Source organism: Pan paniscus, chromosome 8, assembly GCF_029289425.2.
Source record: "Pan paniscus chromosome 8, NHGRI_mPanPan1-v2.0_pri, whole genome shotgun sequence".
NCBI classification, from domain to species: domain Eukaryota; kingdom Metazoa; phylum Chordata; class Mammalia; order Primates; family Hominidae; genus Pan; species Pan paniscus.
Window position 1 is genome coordinate 132708803 of NC_073257.2, and position 21543 is coordinate 132730345.

Below are 21543 nucleotides of genomic sequence, written 5' to 3' on the forward strand. Positions count from 1 at the left end.
GATGGATGAATTGTATGGTATGTGAATTATGTCTTAGTGAAGCTGTTGTTTTTTTTTTAAATCTCACGCTTCCCAGGCAGCTGGAGTTTCTTCTAACTGGGCTGTGGAGTACATGACATGGAAGGCAATGTGGTTAAAGGCATGCGTTTCAGAATCAGACTCCCCTGGGTTCCAACGCTGGCTCTGCCTTTTATTGTCTGTATAAACTTGGGCAACTCTGTGAACTTGTGAAAATATTTGTCATAATATAGTCTTTGTGACTTTGTGCAGATGAAATGAGATGATGCAGGTAAAGGGTTTATCACAGTATTCACTTTGCGAGTGCTTAAAAGGAAGCTACTGACTTTATCACCTACGTGAACTTGGAAAGTTTACTTATGAAGTAAGTCATTTATTCTGTTACATATTATTTCTGTCTTCTTCCATTTCTTGTGTTTCCACCACCAAATCAAAATAGGAATCAGAAGTTCGCATGCATTTATCTCTACTGACTTCAAAAGAAAAGGGTAAAAAAGTTGTCCTAGTTTAGGGATGCAAATGATTTAGCAGTGGCAGGATGCCCTGAGTGCGCATTACCAGGCTTTGGAGTTTATGTCATCAGGCATGGGGCGAAATGGTAGCTTTTGAGGCATAAAAGAGGAGCATAAGTTCTGTCCTATTAAAGAGATCAATTGGCCAGTGTGTCCAATATTCTGTCTTCCACTGTGGCCAAGACAGATGCTTCAGAGAAGGCCATAAAATCCATTAACATACTTAATTACACACTCTTGTATCATGGGAGATACATTACTGTCCCAAACCCAGCCTGTCCTTGCCTAAATATCCAACATCCATTATCTTCAAGGTAGCTTACAGATTTAAACTAATTAATCTCTCTTTCTCCAAGAGGCTTTTTCTTACCAGGGGGATAAGAGGGCTGGTTACCTGCTGCCTGCCCCTATCTGTGAGCTACTGCGCTGATGCCTGATTGTCACCTTGTGCCTGTTTGACCTTATGCTTAGTGGGCATTTGGAACTCCTGCACCATCAATCATTTGTTGAAGACCAACTGTATGCCAGGAAAGGTGCCAGACATTGGGGCAAAAGGAAGACTAGGATTTTGTTCCTTTATGAGAGGAACTCTAAGTCTACTAGGGTATATATAATTTTTCCTATATTATGATTACTTAAAAATGTGTTGGCCTCCCCTTTGAGACAGATATATCTGAAGATAATGATAATGTAAGGTATAACTATTGAAATTGCTCAGAACAGCAAAGTGACTTCTTAGAGGTCACTATGCAACACTTCCATTTTCATTTATTGGCCAGAAATTTAGTCTCATGGCTGGGTCTAGTTGTAAAGGGAGTTGGGGGGATGTACTCATTTAATGGAGGGATGAGGTGCCTAGATACAAACTCAAGTTCTGTCCCTAAGAAAAAAAGGAGAGAATGAATTTGGGGAGTCAATTAGCAATCTTCTCACAGGAGGCATCAAAGATTTTTAATAAGAGAGTGATAAACTTAGATCTGTGGTTTTGGGCACATCTGGTGGCCCCCAAAGCATCAGTAGGTTAGGGTGTGGGGTAAGGAAAGGTAAGACAACAAGGGAAAGGGAGGGAAGCCGCAGCAAAACATGATCAACTAAAAGCCAAAACATGATCATTGGTTTGAACAACTAAGAGGATATGAGGTGACCTTTGAGAAAGCTGTTTTACAAGAATGGTAAGCTAGACACAAAAACCTGTGATGAAAAATCACCAATATGTTGTCCCTTTTGTTGATCAAGGAGCTAACTGTCAGGCCTCTGAGCCCAGGCCAGGCCATCGCATCCCCTGTGACTTGCATGTATACATCCAGATGGCCTAAAGTAACTGAAGATCCACAAAAGAAGTAAAAACAGCCTTAACTGATGACATTCTACCATTGTGATTTGTTCCTGCCCCACTCTAACCGATCAATGTACTTTGTAATCTCCCCCACCCTTAAGAAGGTACTTTGTAGTCTCCCCCACCCTTAAGAAGGTTCTTTATAATTCTCCCCACCCTTGAGAATGTACTTTGTGAGATCCACCCCTGCCCACCAGAGAACAACCCCCTTTGACTGTAATTTTCCATTACCTTCCCAAATCCTATAAAATGGCCCCACCCCTATCTCCCTTCGCTGACTCTCTTTTCGGACTTAGCCCACCTGCACCCAGGTGAAATAAACAGCTTTATTGCTCACACAAAGCCTGTTTGGTGGTCTCTTCACACGGACGCGCATGAAATTTGGTGCCATGACTCGGATCGGGGGACCTCCCTTGGGAGATCAATCCCCTGTCCTCCTGCTCCATGAGAACGATCCACCTACGACCTCAGGTCCTCAGACCGACTAGCCCAAGAAACATCTCACCAATTTCAAATCCAGTAAGCGGCCTCTTTTTACTCTCTTCTCCAACCTCCCTCACTATCCCTCAACCGCTTTCTCCTTTCAATCTTGGCGCTACACTTCAATCTCTCCCTTCTCTTAATTTCAATTCCTTTCATTTTCTGGTAGAGACAAAAGAGACATGTTTTATCCATGGACCCAAAACTCCGGCGCCGGTCACGGACTGGGAAGGCAGCCTTCCCTTGGTGTTTAATCATTGCAGGGATGCCTCTCTGATTATACACCCACGTTTCAAGCATGTCAGACTACGCAGGGACGCCTGCCTTGGTCCTTCACCCTTAGCAGCAAGTCCCACTTTCCTGGGGCAGGGGCAAGTACCCCTCAACCCCTTCTCCTTCACCCTTAGTGGCAAGTCCCACTTTCCTAGGGGGCAAGAACCCCCCAATCGCTTATTTCTGCACCCCAACCTCTTATCTCTGCACCCCAATCCCTTATTTCCGCACCCTGACCTCTTATTTCCGTGCCCCAACCGCTTCTCTGCTTTTCTGGAGGGCAAGAACCCCCCACCCCTTCTCCGTGTCTCTACTCTTTTCTCTGGGCTTGCCTCCTTCACTATGGGTAAGCTTCCACCTTCCATTCCTCCTTCTTCTCCCTTAGCCTGTATTCTCAAAAACTTAAAACCTCTTCAACTCACACCTGACCTAAAACCTAAATTCCTTATTTTCTTCTACAATGTTGCTTGACCCCAATACAAACTCGACAGTAGTTCCAAATAGCCGGAAAACGGCACTTTCAATTTTTCCATCCTACAAGATCTAAATAATTCTTGTCATAAAATGGGCAAATGGTCTGAGGTGCCTGACATCCAGGCATTCTTTTACACATCAGTCCCTTCCTAGTCTCTGTGCCCAGTGCAACTCGTCCCAAATCTTCCTTCTTTCCCTCCCACCTGTCCCCTCAGTCCCAACCCCAAGCGTCGCTGAGTCTTTCTAATCTTCCTTTTCTACAGACCCATCTGACCTCTCCCCTCCTCACTAGCCCAAGCTAGGTCCCAATTCTTCCTCAGCTTCCACTCCTCCACCCTGTAATCTTTTTATCGCCTCCCCTCCTCACACCTGGTCTGGCTTACAGTTTCCTTCTGTGACTAGCCCTCCCCCACCTGCCCAGCAATTTATTCTTAAAGAGGTGGCTGGAGCTAAAGGCATAGTCAAGGTTAATGCTCCTTTTTCTTTATCCCAAATCAGATAGCGTTTAGGCTTTTTCATCAAATATAAAAACCCAGCCCAGTTCATGGCTCCTTCGGCAGCAACCCTGAGACGCTTTACAGCCCTAGACCCTAAAAGGTCAAAAGGCCATCTTATTCTCAATATACATTTTATTACCCAATCTGCTCCCGACATTAAATAAAACTCCAAAAATTAAATTCCGGCCCTCAAACCCCACAACAGGATTTAATTAACCTCGCCTTCAAGGTGTACAATAATAGAAAAAAGTTGCAATTCCTTGCCTCCACTGTGAGACAAACCCCAGCCACATCTCCAGCACACAAGAACTTCCAAACGCCCGAACCGCAGCGGCCAGGCGTTCCTCCAGAACCTCCTCCCCCAGGAGCTTGCTACAAGTGCCAGAAATCTGACCACCAGGCCAAGGAATGCCTGCAGCCCAGGATTCCTCCTAAGCTGTGTCCCATCTGTGCGGGACCCCACTGGAAATTGGACTGTTCAACTCACCTGGCAGCCACTCCCAGAGCCCCTGGAACTCTGGCCCAAGGCTCTCTGACTCCTTCTCAGCTTAGCGGCTGAAGACTAATGCTGCCTGATCGCCTCGGAAGCCCCGTAGACCATCACGGATGCCGAGCTTTGGGTAACTTTCACAGTGGAAGGTAAGTCTGTCCCCTTCTTAATCAATACGGAGGCTACCCACTCCACATTACCTTCTTTTCAAGGGCCTGTTTCCCTTGCCTCCATAACTATTGTGGGTATTGACAGCCAGGCTTCTAAACCTCTTAAAACTCCCCAACTCTGGTGCCAACTTAGACAACACTCTTTTAAGCACTCCTTTTTAGTTATCCCCACCTGCCCAGTTCCCTTATTAGGCTGAGACACTTTAACTAAATTATCTGCTTCCCTGACTATTCCTGGACTACAGCTACATCTCATTGCTGCCCTTCTTCCCAATCCAAAGCCTCCTTTGCGTCCTCCTCTTATATCCCCCCACCTTAACCCACAAGTATAAGATACCTCTACTCCTTCCTTGGCGACCAATCATGCACCCCTTACCATCTCATTAAAATCTAATCACCCTTACCCTGCTCAATGTCAAGATCCCATCCCACAGCATGCTTTAAAAGGATTAAAGCCTGTTATCACTCGCCTGCTACAGCATGGCCTTTTAAAGCCTATAAACTCTCCTTACCATTCCCCCATTTTACCTGTCCTAAAACCAGACAAGGCTTACAGGTTAGTTCAGAATCTGCGCCTTATCAACCAAATTGTTTTGCCTATCCACCCCGTGGTGCCAAACCCATATACTCTCCTATCCTCAATACCTCCCTCTACTACCCATTATTCTGTTCTAGATCTCAAACATGCTTTCTTTACTATTCCTTTGCACCCTTCATCCCAGCCTCTCTTTGCTTTCACTTAGACTGACCCTGACACCCATTAGGCTCAGCAAATTACCTGGGCTGTACTGCCGCAAGGCTTCACAGACAGCCCCAATTACTTCAGTCAAGCCCAAATTTCATCCTCATCTGTTACCTATCTCGGCATAATTGTCATAAAAACACACGTGCTTTCCCTGCTGATCGTGTCCAATTAATCTCCCAAACCTCAATCCCTTACAAAACAACTCCTTTCCTTCCTAGGCATGGTTAGTGCGGTCAGAATTCTTACACAAGAGCCAGGACCGCACCCTGTAGCCTTTCTGTCCAAACAACTTGACCTTACTGTTTTAGCCTAGCCCTCATGTCTGCGTACAGTGGCTGCCGCTGCTTTAATACTTTTAGAGGCCCTAAAAATCACAAACTATGCTCAACTCACTCTCTACATTTCTCATAACTTCCAAAATATATTTTCTTCCTCATACCTGACATATACTTTCTGCTCCCCGGCTCCTTCAGCTGTACTCACTCTTTAAGTCCCACAATTACCATTGTTCCTGGTCCGGACTTCAATCTGGCCTCCCACATTATTCCTGATACCACACCTGACCCCCATGACTGTATCTCTCTGATCCACCTGATATTCACCCCATTTCCCCATATTTCCTTCTTTACTGTTCCTCACCCTGATCACGCTTGATTTATTGATGGCAGTTCCACCAGGCCTAATCGCCACATACCAGCAAAGGCAGGCTATGCTATAGTACAAGCCACTAGCCCGCCTCTCAGAACCTCTCATTTCCTTTCCATCGTGGAAATCTGTCCTCAAGGTAATAACTTCTCAGTGTTCCATCTGCTATTCTACTACTCCTCAGGGATTATTCAGGCCCCCTCCCTTCCCTACACATCAAGCTCGAGGATTTGCCCCCACCCAGGACTGGCAAATTAGCTTTACTCAACATGCCCGAGTCAGGAAACTAAAATACCTCTTAGTCCAAATAGACACTGTCACTAATAAGTAAAGGCCTTTCCTACAGCATCTGAGAAGGCCACCACAGTCATTTCTTTCCTTCTGTCAGACATAATTCCTCAGTTTAGCCTTCCTACCTCTATACAGTCTGATAACAGACCAGCCTTTATTAGTCAAATCAGCCAAGCAGTTTTTCAGGCTCTTAGTAGGTTTCAGTGAAACCTTTATATCCCTTACAGACCTCTGTCTTCAAGAAAAGTAGAACGGACTAAAGGTCTTTTAAAAAGACAGCTCACCAAGCTCAGCCACCAACTTAAAAAGGACTGGACAATACTTTTACCACTTTCGCTTCTCAGAATTCAGGCCTGTCCTCAGAATGCTACAAGGTACAGCCCATTTAAGCTCCTGTATAGATGCTCCTTTTTATTAGGCCCCAGTCTCATTTGACACCAGACCAACTTAGACTGTGCCCCAAAAAACTTGTCATCCCTATCTTTTGTAGTCATACTCCTATTCACCGTTCTTAACTACTCATACATGCCCTGCTCTTGTTTACACTGCTTCTCCAAGCCATCACAGCTGATATCTCCTGGTGCCATCCCCAAACTGCCACTCTAAACTCTTGAAGTAAATAAATAATCTTTGCTGGCAGGACTATGCTGAATCTCCTTAGGCACTCTCTAATCAGATGTCCTAGGTCCTCCCAATTCTTAGACCTTTTATACCTGTTTTTCTCCTCTTATTCCATTTAGTTTCTCAATTCATCCAAAACCGTATCCAGGCCATCACCAATCATTCTATACAACAAATATTTCTTCTTACATCCCCACAATATCACCCCTTACCACAAGACCTCCCTTCAGCTTAATCTCTCCCACTGTAGGTTCCCACGCCGCCCCTAATCCCACTTGAAGCAGCCCTGAGAAACATCGCCTATTCTCTCTCCATACCACCCCCCAAAAATTTTCGCCGCCCCAACACTTCAACACTATTTTGTTTTGTCTTATTAATATAAGAAGGCAGGAATGTCAGGCCTCTGAGCCCAGGCCAGGCCATCGCATCCCGTGACTTGCACGTATACATCCAGATGGCCTAAAGTAACTGAAGATCCACAAAAGAAGTAAAAACAGCCTTAACTGACATTCCACCACTGTGATTTGTTCCTGCCCCACCCTAACTGATCAATGTACTTTGTAATCTCCCCCACCCTTAAGAAGGTTTTGTAATTCTCCCCACCCTTGAGAATGTACTTTGTGAGATCCACCCCTGCCCACCAGAGAACAACCCCCTTTGACCGTAATTTTCCATTACCTCCCCAAATCCTATAAAACGGCCCCACTCCTATCTCCCTTTGCTGACTCTTTTTGGACTTAGCCTACCTGCACCCAGGTGAAACAAACAGCTTTATTGCTCACACAAAGCCTGTTTGGTAGTCTCTTCACACAGACGGGCATGAAACTAACAATGTATTGGGGAGAGAAACGCACATCTGCAAATATCATTGCTGAAAAGAAATCACTGCATTAAGTGCTATAGTTAAAGCGTATAAACCCAACACTGAACACAAGGGAGGGAAGGATTGGGTCTGACCTGGAGAGCAGCAGAAGAGAAAGTGCGAAATGAAAGGTACCCAACAACAGACAAAGGGTCACACTTGGCCCCAGACATAGTGCTTCTTCCTCAAGCGCGAAGGGAGTATTGCCAACACCAGATATGCAGTGTTATCTGTATTTGGAAATTGTTTATATTTGGGCCATTCACTTCATTCAGTCTGGCAATTTCATTCAATTAATCTCATTCATTTCTTAATTAATCTCATTCATTTCTTAATTAATCTCATTCATTATTCTCTGTAAACTCCACGAGAGCGGAGACTTTGTGTCTTCTTCATCGGTAGATCCCCCATGCCTACTGGCACTAGTAGTTGCCCTAAATTCACTTATCAAAGGCAGCAAGAATAACTGGGACTCTTCTCTCTTGCTTTTCACGATTTCCAGCAGGGCACAAAGGCCTACAGTCCCCACCTGAAAAAAACAGACTTGACTGGAGGCAGCGCCTCTTGTTCCAAATACAGCCCCAGCTGACGCAGATTATTAGCACAACCGCCTAAGCGGCGGAACTCTGGAGAGTGCGGAACCTAGGATCCTAGGAAACTGAAGGCAACGGAACCTGGGGGCGATGGAATCCGGGAGCGGTGGAACCCGGAGCCTGTAGAACTTGAATCTAGAGGAACCTGACAGCGGCGCCCAGGGGGCCACCCGGACTCTGTTTGGAACGGAAGCACAGTGTCCGCCGCTTCCTGGTTGCGGGTCAGCGCCCAGGTCCTGGGCTGGCCGCGGGGATGTTGCCCTACACAGTGAACTTCAAGGTGTCGGCGCGCACCCTCACGGGGGCCCTCAACGCCCACAACAAGGCGGCGGTGGACTGGTGAGGGCGCCGAGCTTCCAGGTCGCCAGGATCGGCCAGGAATGTGTGAGGGGGAAGGGGGAAGAACAAGAGGTTTCACCCCATGGTTAGTTTGGCCTCGCTAAGGCAGGGAGCCGCCCTCACGCAATGAGCTTGCTTTCAGTTGGTGGATTTTTGTTGTTACAAAAGTGATAATAGCCCCGTGTGGGAAATTCCCCCATGCAAATACATTTCCCCTCTTTCTCGCGTATTTCTCTGCTGTTTTCTCTGCACCTCGCCCTTTTGCCGTTCCATTCCTCTCTCTTTTCCTCTCCTCCAGCTTCCAGGCTTCTCTCTCTCCACCATTAATTCCCTGTGCACTTTCTCTTTCCCATCCTGTGTTTTCTTTTTCGTTGTCTTGTATTCCTGTTGTCTTTCAACAATGTGCCAGACCCTGTGCTAGGCTCCTGTGTTCTTTCACCTGTCCTTTTCACCTTCTCTTTTCGGGCTCCTCCTGTGTAGAACATTCCTGTCTTCAACAGGTCGTCTTTATTACTCTCTCCTTTCACTATAAATTACCACTGCAGCTCTGAAAACTACTCATTAGACAAATGTAAAGCAAAATTCTGTGGCTGTGGGATGTTGTTAGGAGGACTGAAACGTCTCGTGCAGTGTTTGTCGTTTTATTTAGTTGGAAGGACTGGGATTAGTCGCAGTATCCCCAGGCACATTGTGAATACTAAGGATTAGAAATCGGATAAGCGAAAGACGTATGCCTACAAGAACAGTCAGAGGGCACAAGTTCCTTTTTATGTCCTCGGGTCTCTATTTTCATATCTTTTAGAACTTTTTTTATCCGAATGAAAAGTGAATTTCAACAAGCATTTTAAGCTTAGCCAGATCTTTTATTTAAGTGGGATAATGATAAATACTGGCCTTTGGGTTTAAATGATTTTATTAATGGTGGTACATATGAATTAGACTTATCGTTTATTTAGGCTTGGCAAGAAAGAAGTCGTCCTGCTTTGTTCTGTACTTAAACTTTAACATTACTGTTTTGCTAGGGGCTGGCAAGGTTTAATTGCTTATGGATGTCATTCACTTGTGGTAGTGATTGATTCCATTACTGCCCAAACTCTTCAAGTTTTAGAAAAGCATAAAGCTGATGTTGTCAAGGTAAGTAAAATCCCACTTTGACCCTAACATGTTGTCTAGTGTAAAGTTTAATACTGTGTATCACTAAGCTCTCATTAAGTCTTACGTGTAAGTGTTGAATAGCTTTTAAATATAACAACCTATTTGGGGTAGCCTAGAATTTTCATATATATGACTTAATGTCAATACAGGGTGAGTTATTAAATGCTAGTTGTTAGATCATTTTAAGGCAGATGAAACTTCTACCATTTACAAGACCACTCAGTCATTCCTTAGTTTTGAGCACTTAGCATATGCTATGGATATGGAGATGAAAGCCCTCAGATAATTCTCCATCTCATAAGGAAGACTCACAGCGTGATAGTGTGATAAGTGAGACTCGCTTAACACGCTGTGAGAAAACAGAGGAGCTGCATATTGCCTGGTTGTGAGGAGAGTCACAGAAGTCTTTTCAGTTTCAAGACTAGTAGACAGTAGTTAAGCCAAGTAAAAAATTGACAAGGAGCATTGCAGGGAAAGGCAAGAATATACACAGAAGTAAGTAGCGTGCCATAAAGATGGCTAAAGATGGGACACTTGTAGGAGTGATGAAATAAGAGGCAGCCAGAGAGATTCAGCTGTCTGTCCTAAAGTTTTGTAAGATTATGAAGGAGCTTGGATTTTTTTTTTTTTTTTAGACAGAGTCTCACTCTGTTGCCCAGGCTGGAGTGCAGTGGCGTGATCTCGGCTCACTGTAAGCTCCACATCCTGGGTTCACGCCATTCTCCTGCCTCAGCCTCCCGAGTAGCTGGGACTACAGGCACCCACCACCATGCCCAGCTAATTTTTTGTATTTTTAGTAGAGACCGGGTTTCACCATGTTAGCCAGGATGGTCTCGAGCTCCTGACCTCGTGATCCACCCGCCTTGGCCTCCCAAAGTGCTGGGATTACAGGTGGGAGCCACCGCGCCCAGCAGGAATTTGGATTTTTGAGTAGGAGATTGATGTGACCATATTTGCGTCTTAGAAAAACTCTGGCAGCAGTGGAGGATCTGCTGGAGAAATGCACGACTGGAGGCAGCAAGATCATTTAGGAGATTTCTGCAGTAATTTTGGTGGGAAATTCTAAGGGCCTAAAATAAAGCTGGGGCATGGAGAAGTCATGTTTAAGAGCTGCAAAGAGGTAAACCTGATAGCCTTTATAGTGATCAGTATAAAGGACAGTAAGAGAATAGAGTGACTCCAAGGTTTTTTTTGGTGTAATTGAATGACAGTGTTTCCAGTTATCAGAGGTAAGCATCTGTGAAGTCAGTGAATTTTTAAGTTTTCAACATGCAAAATCTGAGATGCCTGTAATATATTGCATTATAGTGATCCGGGCTTTAGGAGAGAGGTCAGGATTAGAGATAGAGATTTGGAGTCTTTTTCTTTTTTAAATAATAGCTTTATTGAGATACTCATACCATAAAATGTACTGACTTAAAATGCACAATTCTGTGGCTTTTAGTATATCCACAGTTAATGCAGCCACAATTACAATGAACTTTTTTACCTCAAAAAGAAACCCTATATCCACTAGCAGTCATATTCCATTTCCCCCATTTCCCTCTTCCTTTGGCAACCACTGACCTACTTTCTGGGTCTGTAGACTGGCCCATTCTGGGGATTTTATATAAATTGAATCATATAATTTGTGGTCTTTTGTGCATGACTTCTTTCACTTAGGATAATGTTTTCATGGTTCATCTGTGTTGTAGCATATATCAATACTCTGTTACTGATGAATAATATTCCACTGTAAGGATGTATCACATTTATTTTATTGATGGACATTTGGATATTTTGTACTTTTTGCCTGTTACGAATAATGCTGCTTTGCACATTCATGTGCAAGTTTTGTGTGAACCTGTGTTTTCATTTCCCTTGAGTATGTTTCTAGGGGTGGAATTACTGACTCATATGGTAGCTCTGTTTAACTTTTTGAGGAACTGCTGGACTGTTTTCCAAATTAACATTCGCATTAGTAGTGTATGAGGAGTCTAATTTGTCCAAATCCTCACCAACGCTTGCTGTTCTCTGTTCTTTTGATTATAACCATCCTAATGGGTATGAATTGATTCTCATTGTGGCTTTGGTTTGCATTTCCCTGATGGCTAAAGGTGTGGAGTATCTTTTCATGTGCTTATTGGCCATTTGTATATCTTCTTTGGAGAAATGTCTATGCAGGTCCTTTGCCCATTTTAAAATTGTATTATTTATCTTTTTATAATTGAGTCGTAAGATTTCTTTGTATACAGTAGTCCTGCCTTATCCAGAAGGGAAATGTTCCAAGACCCCAGTGGAAGCCTGAAACCCTGGATAGTACTGAACCCTATATATATTGTGCTTTTTCTCATACATACTTACTTATGATAAAGTTTATAAACCAAACCCTGTATATACTGTTTTGTCTCATACATACTTACCTATGATCAAGTTTATAAATTAGGCATAATAAGAGATTAACAACAATAACTAATAATAATTAAGGAGAACAATTATAACAATACATCAGCATTACTACTCTTGCACTTTGGGGGCATTATAAAGTAAAATAAGAGTTACTTGAACATAGCACTGAGATATCACAACAGTTGATCTGATAATCAGTATGGCTACTGAGGGCAGGTGGTATATACAGCATGGATGTTCTGGACAAAGGGATGATTTATGATTGAGGCAGGATGGAACAGGACAGTGGGAGATTTCATCATGCTATTCAGAAAAGCGCATAATTTATGAATTGTTTATTTTTAGACTTTTTCATGTCATGTTTGGATTGATACATGATTTGCAAATATTTTCTCTCAATTTGTGGGTTGTCTTTTTACTTTCTTGGTGGTGTCTTTTGAAGAACAAAACTTTTTCATTTTGATGTAGTCCAATTTATTATTTTGTATTGTTGCTGCTTGTACTTTTTGTGCCATATCCAAGAAACCATTGCTTTCTCCAATATCAAGAAGATATATACCTTTGTTTTTTTCTTAGAATTTTAGAGCTTTAGCTTTTAATCCATTTTGAGTTAATTTTTATATATGATGTGAAATAGGGAAAAATACTATTAATTTTTGTTTATTGACCATATCCTGTAATCTAGCTAACTTCACTTAGTAGATCTATTTAATAGTAATTTTGGGTAAATTTTTTTTAAGTAGACAGTCATGTCACTGCAAGTGACTGCAGTTTAATGTTTTCATTGATAATCTGTGTGTCTTCTATTTTTCTTGCCATATTGCATTGGCTAGGACCTCTACTACAATGAATGGGAGAGTAGTGAGAGGATACTCTTGTCCTGTTCCTGAGTTTAGGGGGAAAGTATTCAGTCTTTCATCAAGTCTGATGTAAGGTATAGGGTGTTTTGGGAAAAATATATTTACCTTCTCTTTCCCTCTCTGTTTCCTTTCCCCTATACTGCCCCTTGGCATTTCTGGAGCTTTTATTTCTTTATGTAGGTCCAAGTTTCAGTCTGGTATTATATTCCCATCGACTAAAGAATTTACTGTAAGTTCTTGAAGTGCCTGTCTAATATTGGTTGATTCTCTTAGCTTTTATTTCTCTGAGAAAGTATTTCACCTTTGTTTTCGAAAGATAATTTTCAAAGGATATAGAATTCTGGGTTTATAATTTTTTTTTTCTAGTAGTACTTTACAAATATCATTCCATTGGCCAGGCACGGTGGCTCACACCTGTAATCCCAAGACTCTGGGAGGCCGAGGTGGATGGATCACCTGGGGTCAGGAGTTTGAGACTAGCCTGGCCAACAAGGCAAAACCTCATCTCTACTAAAAATACAAAAATTAGCCAGGCGTGGTGGTACACACCTGTAATCCCAGCTACTTGGGAGGCTGAGGCAGGAGAACAGCTTAAACCTGGGAGGTGGAGGTTGCAGTGAGCTGAGATAGAGCCACTGCACTCCAGCCTGGGCAACAGAATAAGACTGTCTCCAAAAAAAAAAAAAAAAAAAAAAAAAAAAATCCCTCCACTGTCTTCAAGCTTACATAGTTTCTGATGAAAAATTTTTGTTTTTGTTTCTCTGCATTATATCTTTTTTCCTCCAATTATCTTCAAGATTTCCTTAACCTTGGTTTTCAGTAGTTTGATTATTAAAAAAAAAAAAATATATATATATATATATATATGGCTTGGAGTTCACCTAAATGGAATTCAACATATACATATACAAATATATACACATATACAAACATATATATACACATAGAGACAGTCAATTCTTGTTATTCATGGTAGCTATATTCTGTAAAGTTGTTGTATACACTGAATTAGTGAATACTGAAACTTTGTTTGCTCCTAGGGGTTAGGTTCTTGTGAGGCTCTGGTCACAACATTTTCATCAACTGATCAATAGAGAACCTTGCTTTATATGTGTTTCCGTTTAAAGACATATTAATATGTCAGTTGATCTATTAACATTGAACTCATAGCCAACAACACATGCCTGAGCAAAGATTATCACATATATATATATATGTATTTTTTGTAAGACACATCACAACTTCTCATACTTAGAAACGGTAGGCAGTATGCTTGGGGACCTATTTAAACAGTGAAGTCACCAGCAAAAAGAACAAAAATGTGAAAAATGTGGTACTAAATAAATCATGAGATGAACACTTGTTTTGCAATTGGAAAAGCTAAAGCAAGAATTCTTGTTTGACTTCAGCTGGGAACACACATGTATGTTCGGTGACATTTTTTTCACCATTCTGCACTTGTCCACAAAAGCACTGCAAGTATTGATTTTGAGGTTGCAAATTTTAGTGAGTAGGTAAATTGACAAATACAGAATCTATAAATAACTAGAATGGACTGTGTACACATATATACACTATACATATTCTATTCATACACATTCTATACCTATGAACTTATACATACTCAAACATATACACATACAAATATGCATACACACATACATATGCATATATACACATACACACCTCATTTAAAAATTTTTGCCTGAGCAAAAGATCTATTACAGGAAAACCTTAAGGCCTGTTCACGCTCATTTTCAGAAAACGTTGTTTCCATCTTTTTCATGAATACTACTGCAATTGGTTGGCTTACTTTCCTACCTTAGCATTATATATGAGTGTATTTATATCTGTACACATATATAGGTATATACATTTATATGTATTTATAGATTTGTGGTATTTAAATCTACTTATTAAACAGACCTTGGACACTGTACTAAGTCTGAGAATAGAAATGCAAACAAAGACCACATGGTGTGCCCTGTGGAACTTACAGTTGATGGACTCATGAATAGGCAAAAAGAATGTAAATAAAATAAGTACAAATTGTTTAGTAGTAAATGCTTTGAAGAAAATAAGCAGGATACTGAGAAGAGAGGAGTGGTAGTGACCAGGGAAGGCCTGACTCCTAGTGAGGACTATGAAATTTTTCCCTTACGCTGTCAGTATTCATTGTTCAAGAATTTAATCAGATTTGCCCTGGAGTTCATGTGTTTTTTATTTTAAAAATTCTATTGTTAATCATGTTGCTATAGGCATGAAGCATTTTTTTTTTTAGAGGAAAACTTAATGTTTTGTGAAAGAGAGAGACAGCTAGAGTTTTTTGTTTGACTTTGCCTTCTCCTGACTTTCCCTCTGCAAGGTTTTTGTGTTTCTAAGTTGTCTTCTTTTAGTTAGGAGACTAGAATACAGAAAAACATTCTGCTAAATATGATTTTAGGTATTTTGTCATAAATTAGATTTTAGGAAAACTGATTTTCAAGGCATCCTGGGGTTTTAACCTAAATTTCCCAAAATATTAAGGCTGTGAATCATTTTTCATCACAGGAGCTTTGTGATGTGTCAAAAAAAACAATTTTGTAACTGCAGTTAAAGATATCTACCAAAGTAACACAAATGCTGCCTTCCAAATGAAAACCAGTTTTCTGTTTATTCTTGCTAAATGTTTATGTAATATAAATGTAGTATGGGTTCTGGTTGATGTTTTGTGAAAATTATGTTCCGTTTCATCCAGTGCAAGTATTTACTTGATCTGATTTCTTCTTGATACAGGTTAAATGGGCCAGGGAAAACTATCACCATAACATTGGCTCACCATATTGCTTGCGGTTAGCTTCTGCTGATGTCAATGGGAAGATCATCGTCTGGGATGTAGCAGCAGGAGTAGCTCAATGTGAAATCCAAGAGCATGCCAAGCCTATCCAGGGTGAGGAAAGTCTGCTCAGCTAAGTGTGTATATTGATACACTTACTCTTGGAGTGGTTTTTTGGTTTTGGGGGTTTTCCCCCATTCATTTAATTTTATCAATTCCAAGTTAGCTCTTGATTGTGTTTTGCCTATTCTGCTGATCTAAATCTGGCTTTCTGTCCTTACTAATACACTTCTAGGCATATTTCTTCAAATCTCAACTGATTTGTGCTTTGGTAAAACTCATTAATTGCAATATCAGCCTCATTCAAGCATGATAAGAAAAAGTAAGTGGTACAATCTTGTAATCTAAGCTACAATATAAGGAAAATTGGCCACTGCTGTTAGGAACTAGCCATCAGTGCTTACTCTACATCAAGTAATTTGTTCATTATCAGAGATGAACAAAATTTTATTCTCATTTTCATATAGATTGCTTGTTTGTTCGTTTCATGTTACTGACCTAAAACCAGTACAGTATTCTTTTTTTTTTTTTTTGAGATGGAGTGTCGCTCTGTTGCCCAGGCTGGAGTACAGTGGCGCTATCTTGGCTCACTGCAAGCTCTGCCTCCTGGGTTCACGCCATTCTCCTGCCTCAGCCTCCCGAGTAGCTGGGACCATAGGCGCACACCACCACGCCCAGCTAATTTTTTGTATTTTTAGTAGAGACGGGGTTTTAACCATGTTAGCCAGGATGGTCTCGATCTCCTGACTTCGTGATCCACCTGCCTCGTCCTCCCAAAGTGCTGGGATTACAGGCGTGAACCACTGCGCCCTGCCCAGTACAGTATTCTTTAGACTTAAGTCCTCCAGTGACTCTCTTGACTGAATGAATTTTTTAAGTGACTATTTAAAAAATATTTATTAAATACTTACTGTGTACTCGGTACTGAACTAGATCTTTGCATATTCTGTTTATTTTTTGAAAAACCATGAAGAACTGTAAAGTTCCATTAAGTAATTCCACAGAAACATTAGGAAAGTCTGACATCTTGGTTGTGGCTAGGAGAGTTTCATATTGATTTTATAGTTTTAAGTAATGATTAGGGCAAATTGCCTTTTATTTTCTTTGAAGTAATATTTCAGATTACTTCAAAATTTTTACCTTGAGAGTTTAACCAGACAACTTATTTTTATATAGAATTAGTTTTTTCTCTGGAATATTGATACACACACACACACACACACACGTCACATTTGGGGCTGGTGGTTAAGTTTTTAAAGATTATATTTTAAAAACTAAATATCAAGGACAAGTTAGCCAAGGACTTTGGAGAGTGTGGTTTCTGAATTTTGCCTTTCTTTATCGGGTCTTTCCAGATGTTCAGTGGTTGTGGAATCAAGATGCTTCCCGCGATTTACTGCTTGCTATCCACCCGCCAAATTACATTGTGCTCTGGAATGCCGACACTGGCACCAAACTATGGAAGAAGAGCTATGCAGATAACATTCTTTCCTTTTCTTTTGACCCTTTTGATCCTTCACATTTAACTTGTGAGTAACAGTTGCTTGTGGAAAATGAGTTAAGTGAGATATTTATAATATAGTAATGCTATGTGCATGAGATATACACACACATTATACATCTATAATGTTAAAATGACTGAGCGAAGTGGAGAAGCATGTCTAGTCCATATATCTGCAGCTCCTAATACACATACTCAATCATAAGTTCATATCATTGCAAATATGATACAAAATTAAATCAGCAAGCTACACCTTCACTGTGTTGAATTTGTGAATAGTATTAGACTAGCCAGGGACAGAGAGTTACTTTGACACTCCAGACTTAATTAGTTCTTCTAAGAACATTTAAGTAACTTGAATCAAGGGTTTCATTCAGTCTGTGGCCAAGTTAAGTTCTTGCTTTTTAATAAATTGTCCTAATTCACGCCATTCATTTTGAGTGCCATAAACAGATGCATGTAAAGAAGAAATAAGCCTAAGCAAATTTTTTCTTGCAGAGATAGTTTTTGCTAATATGCTTTTAATGTTTTCCTGAGCTAATGATCTAAAAATGAGATGTGCTTTAGGTATTTTTGTGGCTAAATTGTTTAGAAACTATTTAATCATCCAACAGATATTTCTTGAGCTATTGCTACTCTTCTGGGAACCAAGATGTCTCAGAACCCAAAAGGCAGGAGCCTTCACAGAGTTTGCATTCTAGTGAGAAGTCATATCATAAACTATGACCACAACGAATTAATAAATTCTAATGTAGTAAGAGGTGACAGGTGATATAAAGGCAGGATAAAGGGGATGCAGAAGAATGGGGAATGAGGGCATGCAAGTTGTATGAGATAAAGTGGTCAAAGTAGGCTTCACTTTGATAATGATCAGAAATGTGAAGGAGGTAAGGGAATTAGCTATGGTAAGGAATGTTTTTCCTGGATTTGAATGACTCAAAATTGTTTTACCCATCAACTTTTATTGAGGGGCGTGTGTGTGTCTGCACGTGTTAAAGGAGGAAGAGAAAGGCAGACAAAGTTGAAATTATAATAACATGGGAAATGTGGCTGTGTAAATACACTACAGGGTGCTTAGGCTTTTATGTATGTAAATGTTTGTATATGGACGTGTGCATACATACACTCACTTGGTCACCAGTTTACTTACTCACATAGGTGCAGTGCTGGGGAAACACCTAGGAGGGCTGGCCCAGTTGGCAGAGTCAGGGAAGGAAGGCATCACAAAAGAAGGAAGCAAAGGGGACCTTGAAGGATGAGTTCTGGAACCTGAAAAGGCAACAAGGCTTTCAGCTAACTTGATTGCATCAGCTCTTTACATCTCTGTAATTTGGTTGATGAAAGCATTGTGTGTTTCAGAGTGTCAGTTGACCTAACATCTTTGATTTACTCATATTGAATGTGCTAGGGTTGTCATAACTCTTGAATGCATCCTTTTTCCCTGTGTTTAGAGCAGCCTTGTTAAGGGCTGGGACCCAGGGTAGTAAGGTTTTTCTGCTCATGTCTTCCAGTATTAGGCCCATTGTTGAGGGAGATTATTTTTTCAGTCATAAAAAGGCATAATTTGTATTGCTAAATATGGTGCTCCCTCCTTGACTATTTTTGTTTCATTTACACTTAGTAAGTCACTGTGGGCCCACTACTGTTTTCTAAATATTAAGGGAAAAGAATATTCTTTAATCATCTTAAGGTTCGATCTGATGCTTGAGAAGAAAAAGGGAATATATTTAGACTGAGTAGCTCAGGATAAAAATTTGGTATCATCAAATCAAATATATGAACTTAGCTAATTGTGATATGCAGAGCCTCTTAAGTATGGTTTTTTGTTTTTTTAAGTTATGGGATATGTTAAAGTTTTTTTGTTTGTTTTTTGTTTTTGTTTTTGTTTTTTTTTGAGATGGAATCTTGCTCTGTCACCCGGGTTGGAGTGCAGTGGCACTATCTTGGCTCACTGCAACCTCCACCTTCCAGTTCAAGCGATTCTCCTGCCTCACTCTCCTGAGTTGCTGGGATTACAGGTGTGTGCCACCACGCCTGGCTAATTTTTGTATTTTTGGTAGAGACGGGGTTTCACCATGTTGATCAGGCTGGTCTCGAACTCCTGACTTCATGATCTGCCTGCCTCTGCCTCCCAAAGTGCTGGGATAATAAGGAAAGATTTTTAATGAAAGTCCGTGCACTGAATTTATTTAGAAGAACAAACACTTGTTCTTTCTGCCAATAACCTTATGTTATCTTTTTAATATAAGACATAATATAGAATGCCAAGTTTGGAGGCCTCTGATGAATTGTAATGGACCACCTGTTTCTCTTCAACTTAGAGAACATTCCCATTATGTTATGACTGCATAACATTGCCAGTTATATATTATTAAAATTATCACTATATTGCTCTCAAAATTGTGTTGGAATAAAACTGTATGCTAAACTTGATTAAACTTTAATCAGAGTTTTGCTTTTCTCAATATAGTGCTTACCAGCGAGGGTATTGTTTTCATCTCAGACTTCTCCCCATCCAAGCCTCCCTCAGGCCCTGGGAAAAAAGTTTACATATCCAGCCCACACTCTAGCCCAGCTCATAACAAGCTGGCCACAGCCACAGGTGCCAAGAAAGCTCTAAATAAAGTAAAAATTTTAATCACTCAAGAGAAACCTAGGTAAGTTACAAGTGTAAAATTAACATTCATCTACTTATCCGGTATGAAAGCATCATTTTTGGAGATGTACAAAGACTGATGTTTTTCTTCATCTCACTTTTTCTCATTTCTAATTTTGAATTTATTAGAGGAAAAAAATATTTATTTTTGTCCCCTGCCCTAAGAGGAGATTCAGCATTTAACATTGCCTTTGTTTCCACTAGCTGTGCTAAACTTCCCCACTGACTTTTATAGATTAAAATTTTTGAATTCTGATTTTTACTTGTGAAAATCGCGATGATCCTAAAGTTCAGGCAATTGAATGCATTAAAAATTTGGGCACAAAAGCTGGATACTCATTTTAAATACATTTTCCTGACTTAGGTGCTGTGCATTCTCATTCAGCAGTAAAATCGGAGTGTTTTTCTTATGCAGGTGAAGATGTCTCCCATCCTGGTTAAGAGCCAAGGCTCCGGGGGAAGCTGTAGCTATGAGACTGAGAAACTTCTTTAATCTTACTCAAATTTCTCTCTCCTAGTCTCTAAAATAAGGCTTTAAAGTATTTCATAGGGTTGTTTTAAAGATCAATAGATCCAATAATGTAAGTAAAGCATGTAATGTCATTGATACTTAGTAATTTATTTAGAAGATGTCGGCTGTTATTAAGAAATTACAACTGAATAAAAGTTTAAGTAATTTGATGTATTCAAAATAGGTTTCTTTCTTTTTCCTATAGCAATAATCTGTATATTATTGCTTTGGCAGGCTTTTTTGTTTGTTTTGGCATTCATTTTCAGATAGCCTTTATTTTTAATATGCCAAGATTACTCTCCCTAGGCTTGGTGAGTAACTACTTGAAAAGTATGTGGTAAAAATATAAATTGCTCTACAAATACATTTTGCACTTGTGTGTAAGTATCACTTTTATATATTAAGCCATAGGCTGGTTAAGTTCACTAGTTAATTTATCTCTCACCCTGTGCCAAAATGACTTAAGATTACTTCTTAAGTATCTTAAGAGAACTTTCTATTTTTTATGTATTCCCTCTCATAAACAAGAAATTATTTGGCAGTCTGAATAGTTTTATAAGTTATGTTTTATATTTCTTAAGTTTTCTCTCATATGAATTATATGTATATCTTGAGTATTGGGGAAATACATTATTTCTTCAAGTAGAACCGCTCTGGGTGCTTTCACATCTATTAATTCATGGACTCTTACTACAATTCTGGCAGTAGTAATATTCCCATTTTACAAATAAGGAAAACTGAGTCCCACACCAATTTAAATAAAGTTACTCAAGCTCACCCAACTAGGACATGGCAGTCGGGATTTTAATGCAATAAAAAATTCCTCTTTCTAGTCTTGTGAACTAACTTTATTTTAAATTTCAAAGCCTTTTAATAAAATTATGTATGTAAAATGAAATGTAAAATGAAAATAGTACGTAATTGTATGTCTATTCCTATTGAAATATATTTAATATAGAAAAGGTGATTGAATGTATGCAACAATCACAAATTATTAAAATGATTTTTCAGACCCTAACAATCTCTTAAAATCCTTATAGTTTGACTTGTTTTATTTACACACAAGAAAATGCTGCAATATAAGTGAAACTTTGTTTCAAAAAAGATTTAAGACAGCTTAAAAGTGAATGAAGGCAGCCAAGGGGAAGTTACTTGTCCAAAGCCATACAGATAGTCCAGTAACTCCTGGTCCAGGGGCCCTAATTACCCTAAATGTTGATGTTTTCATCCTGAGTCTTGATTTTAACAGTT

At 40.1% G+C, this 21543-nt stretch overlaps 1 protein-coding gene and 1 long non-coding RNA gene across 4 annotated transcripts in view; one reads left to right on the forward strand and one right to left on the reverse strand.

Moving 5' to 3' along the window:
* The window catches only part of LOC130540567 (uncharacterized), a 92877-nt gene extending 84858 nt beyond the window's left edge, over positions 1-8019 (reverse strand). The window contains exon 1 of the long non-coding RNA XR_008954561.1: positions 7510-8019. This is a non-coding gene — a long non-coding RNA (uncharacterized LOC130540567). The remainder of the gene's footprint in view (positions 1-7509) is intronic.
* The window catches only part of WDR11 (WD repeat domain 11), a 62899-nt gene continuing 44509 nt past the window's right edge, over positions 3154-21543 (forward strand). For 2 of the 3 annotated variants that reach the window (XR_010113213.1, XM_003825660.5), the window contains exons 1-5: positions 3154-8346; positions 9369-9480; positions 15525-15678; positions 16980-17153; positions 19596-19782. Coding sequence is in view for 2 of the 3 variants with exons in the window: in XM_003825660.5 (XP_003825708.1) it covers positions 8261-8346; positions 9369-9480; positions 15525-15678; positions 16980-17153; positions 19596-19782 (713 nt within the window). In the remaining variant the exon portion in view is untranslated. Of the gene's footprint in view, positions 8432-9368; positions 9481-15524; positions 15679-16979; positions 17154-19595; positions 19783-21543 lie in introns of all 3 variants that reach the window. The other variant, XM_008950981.5, reaches the window with a different exon arrangement.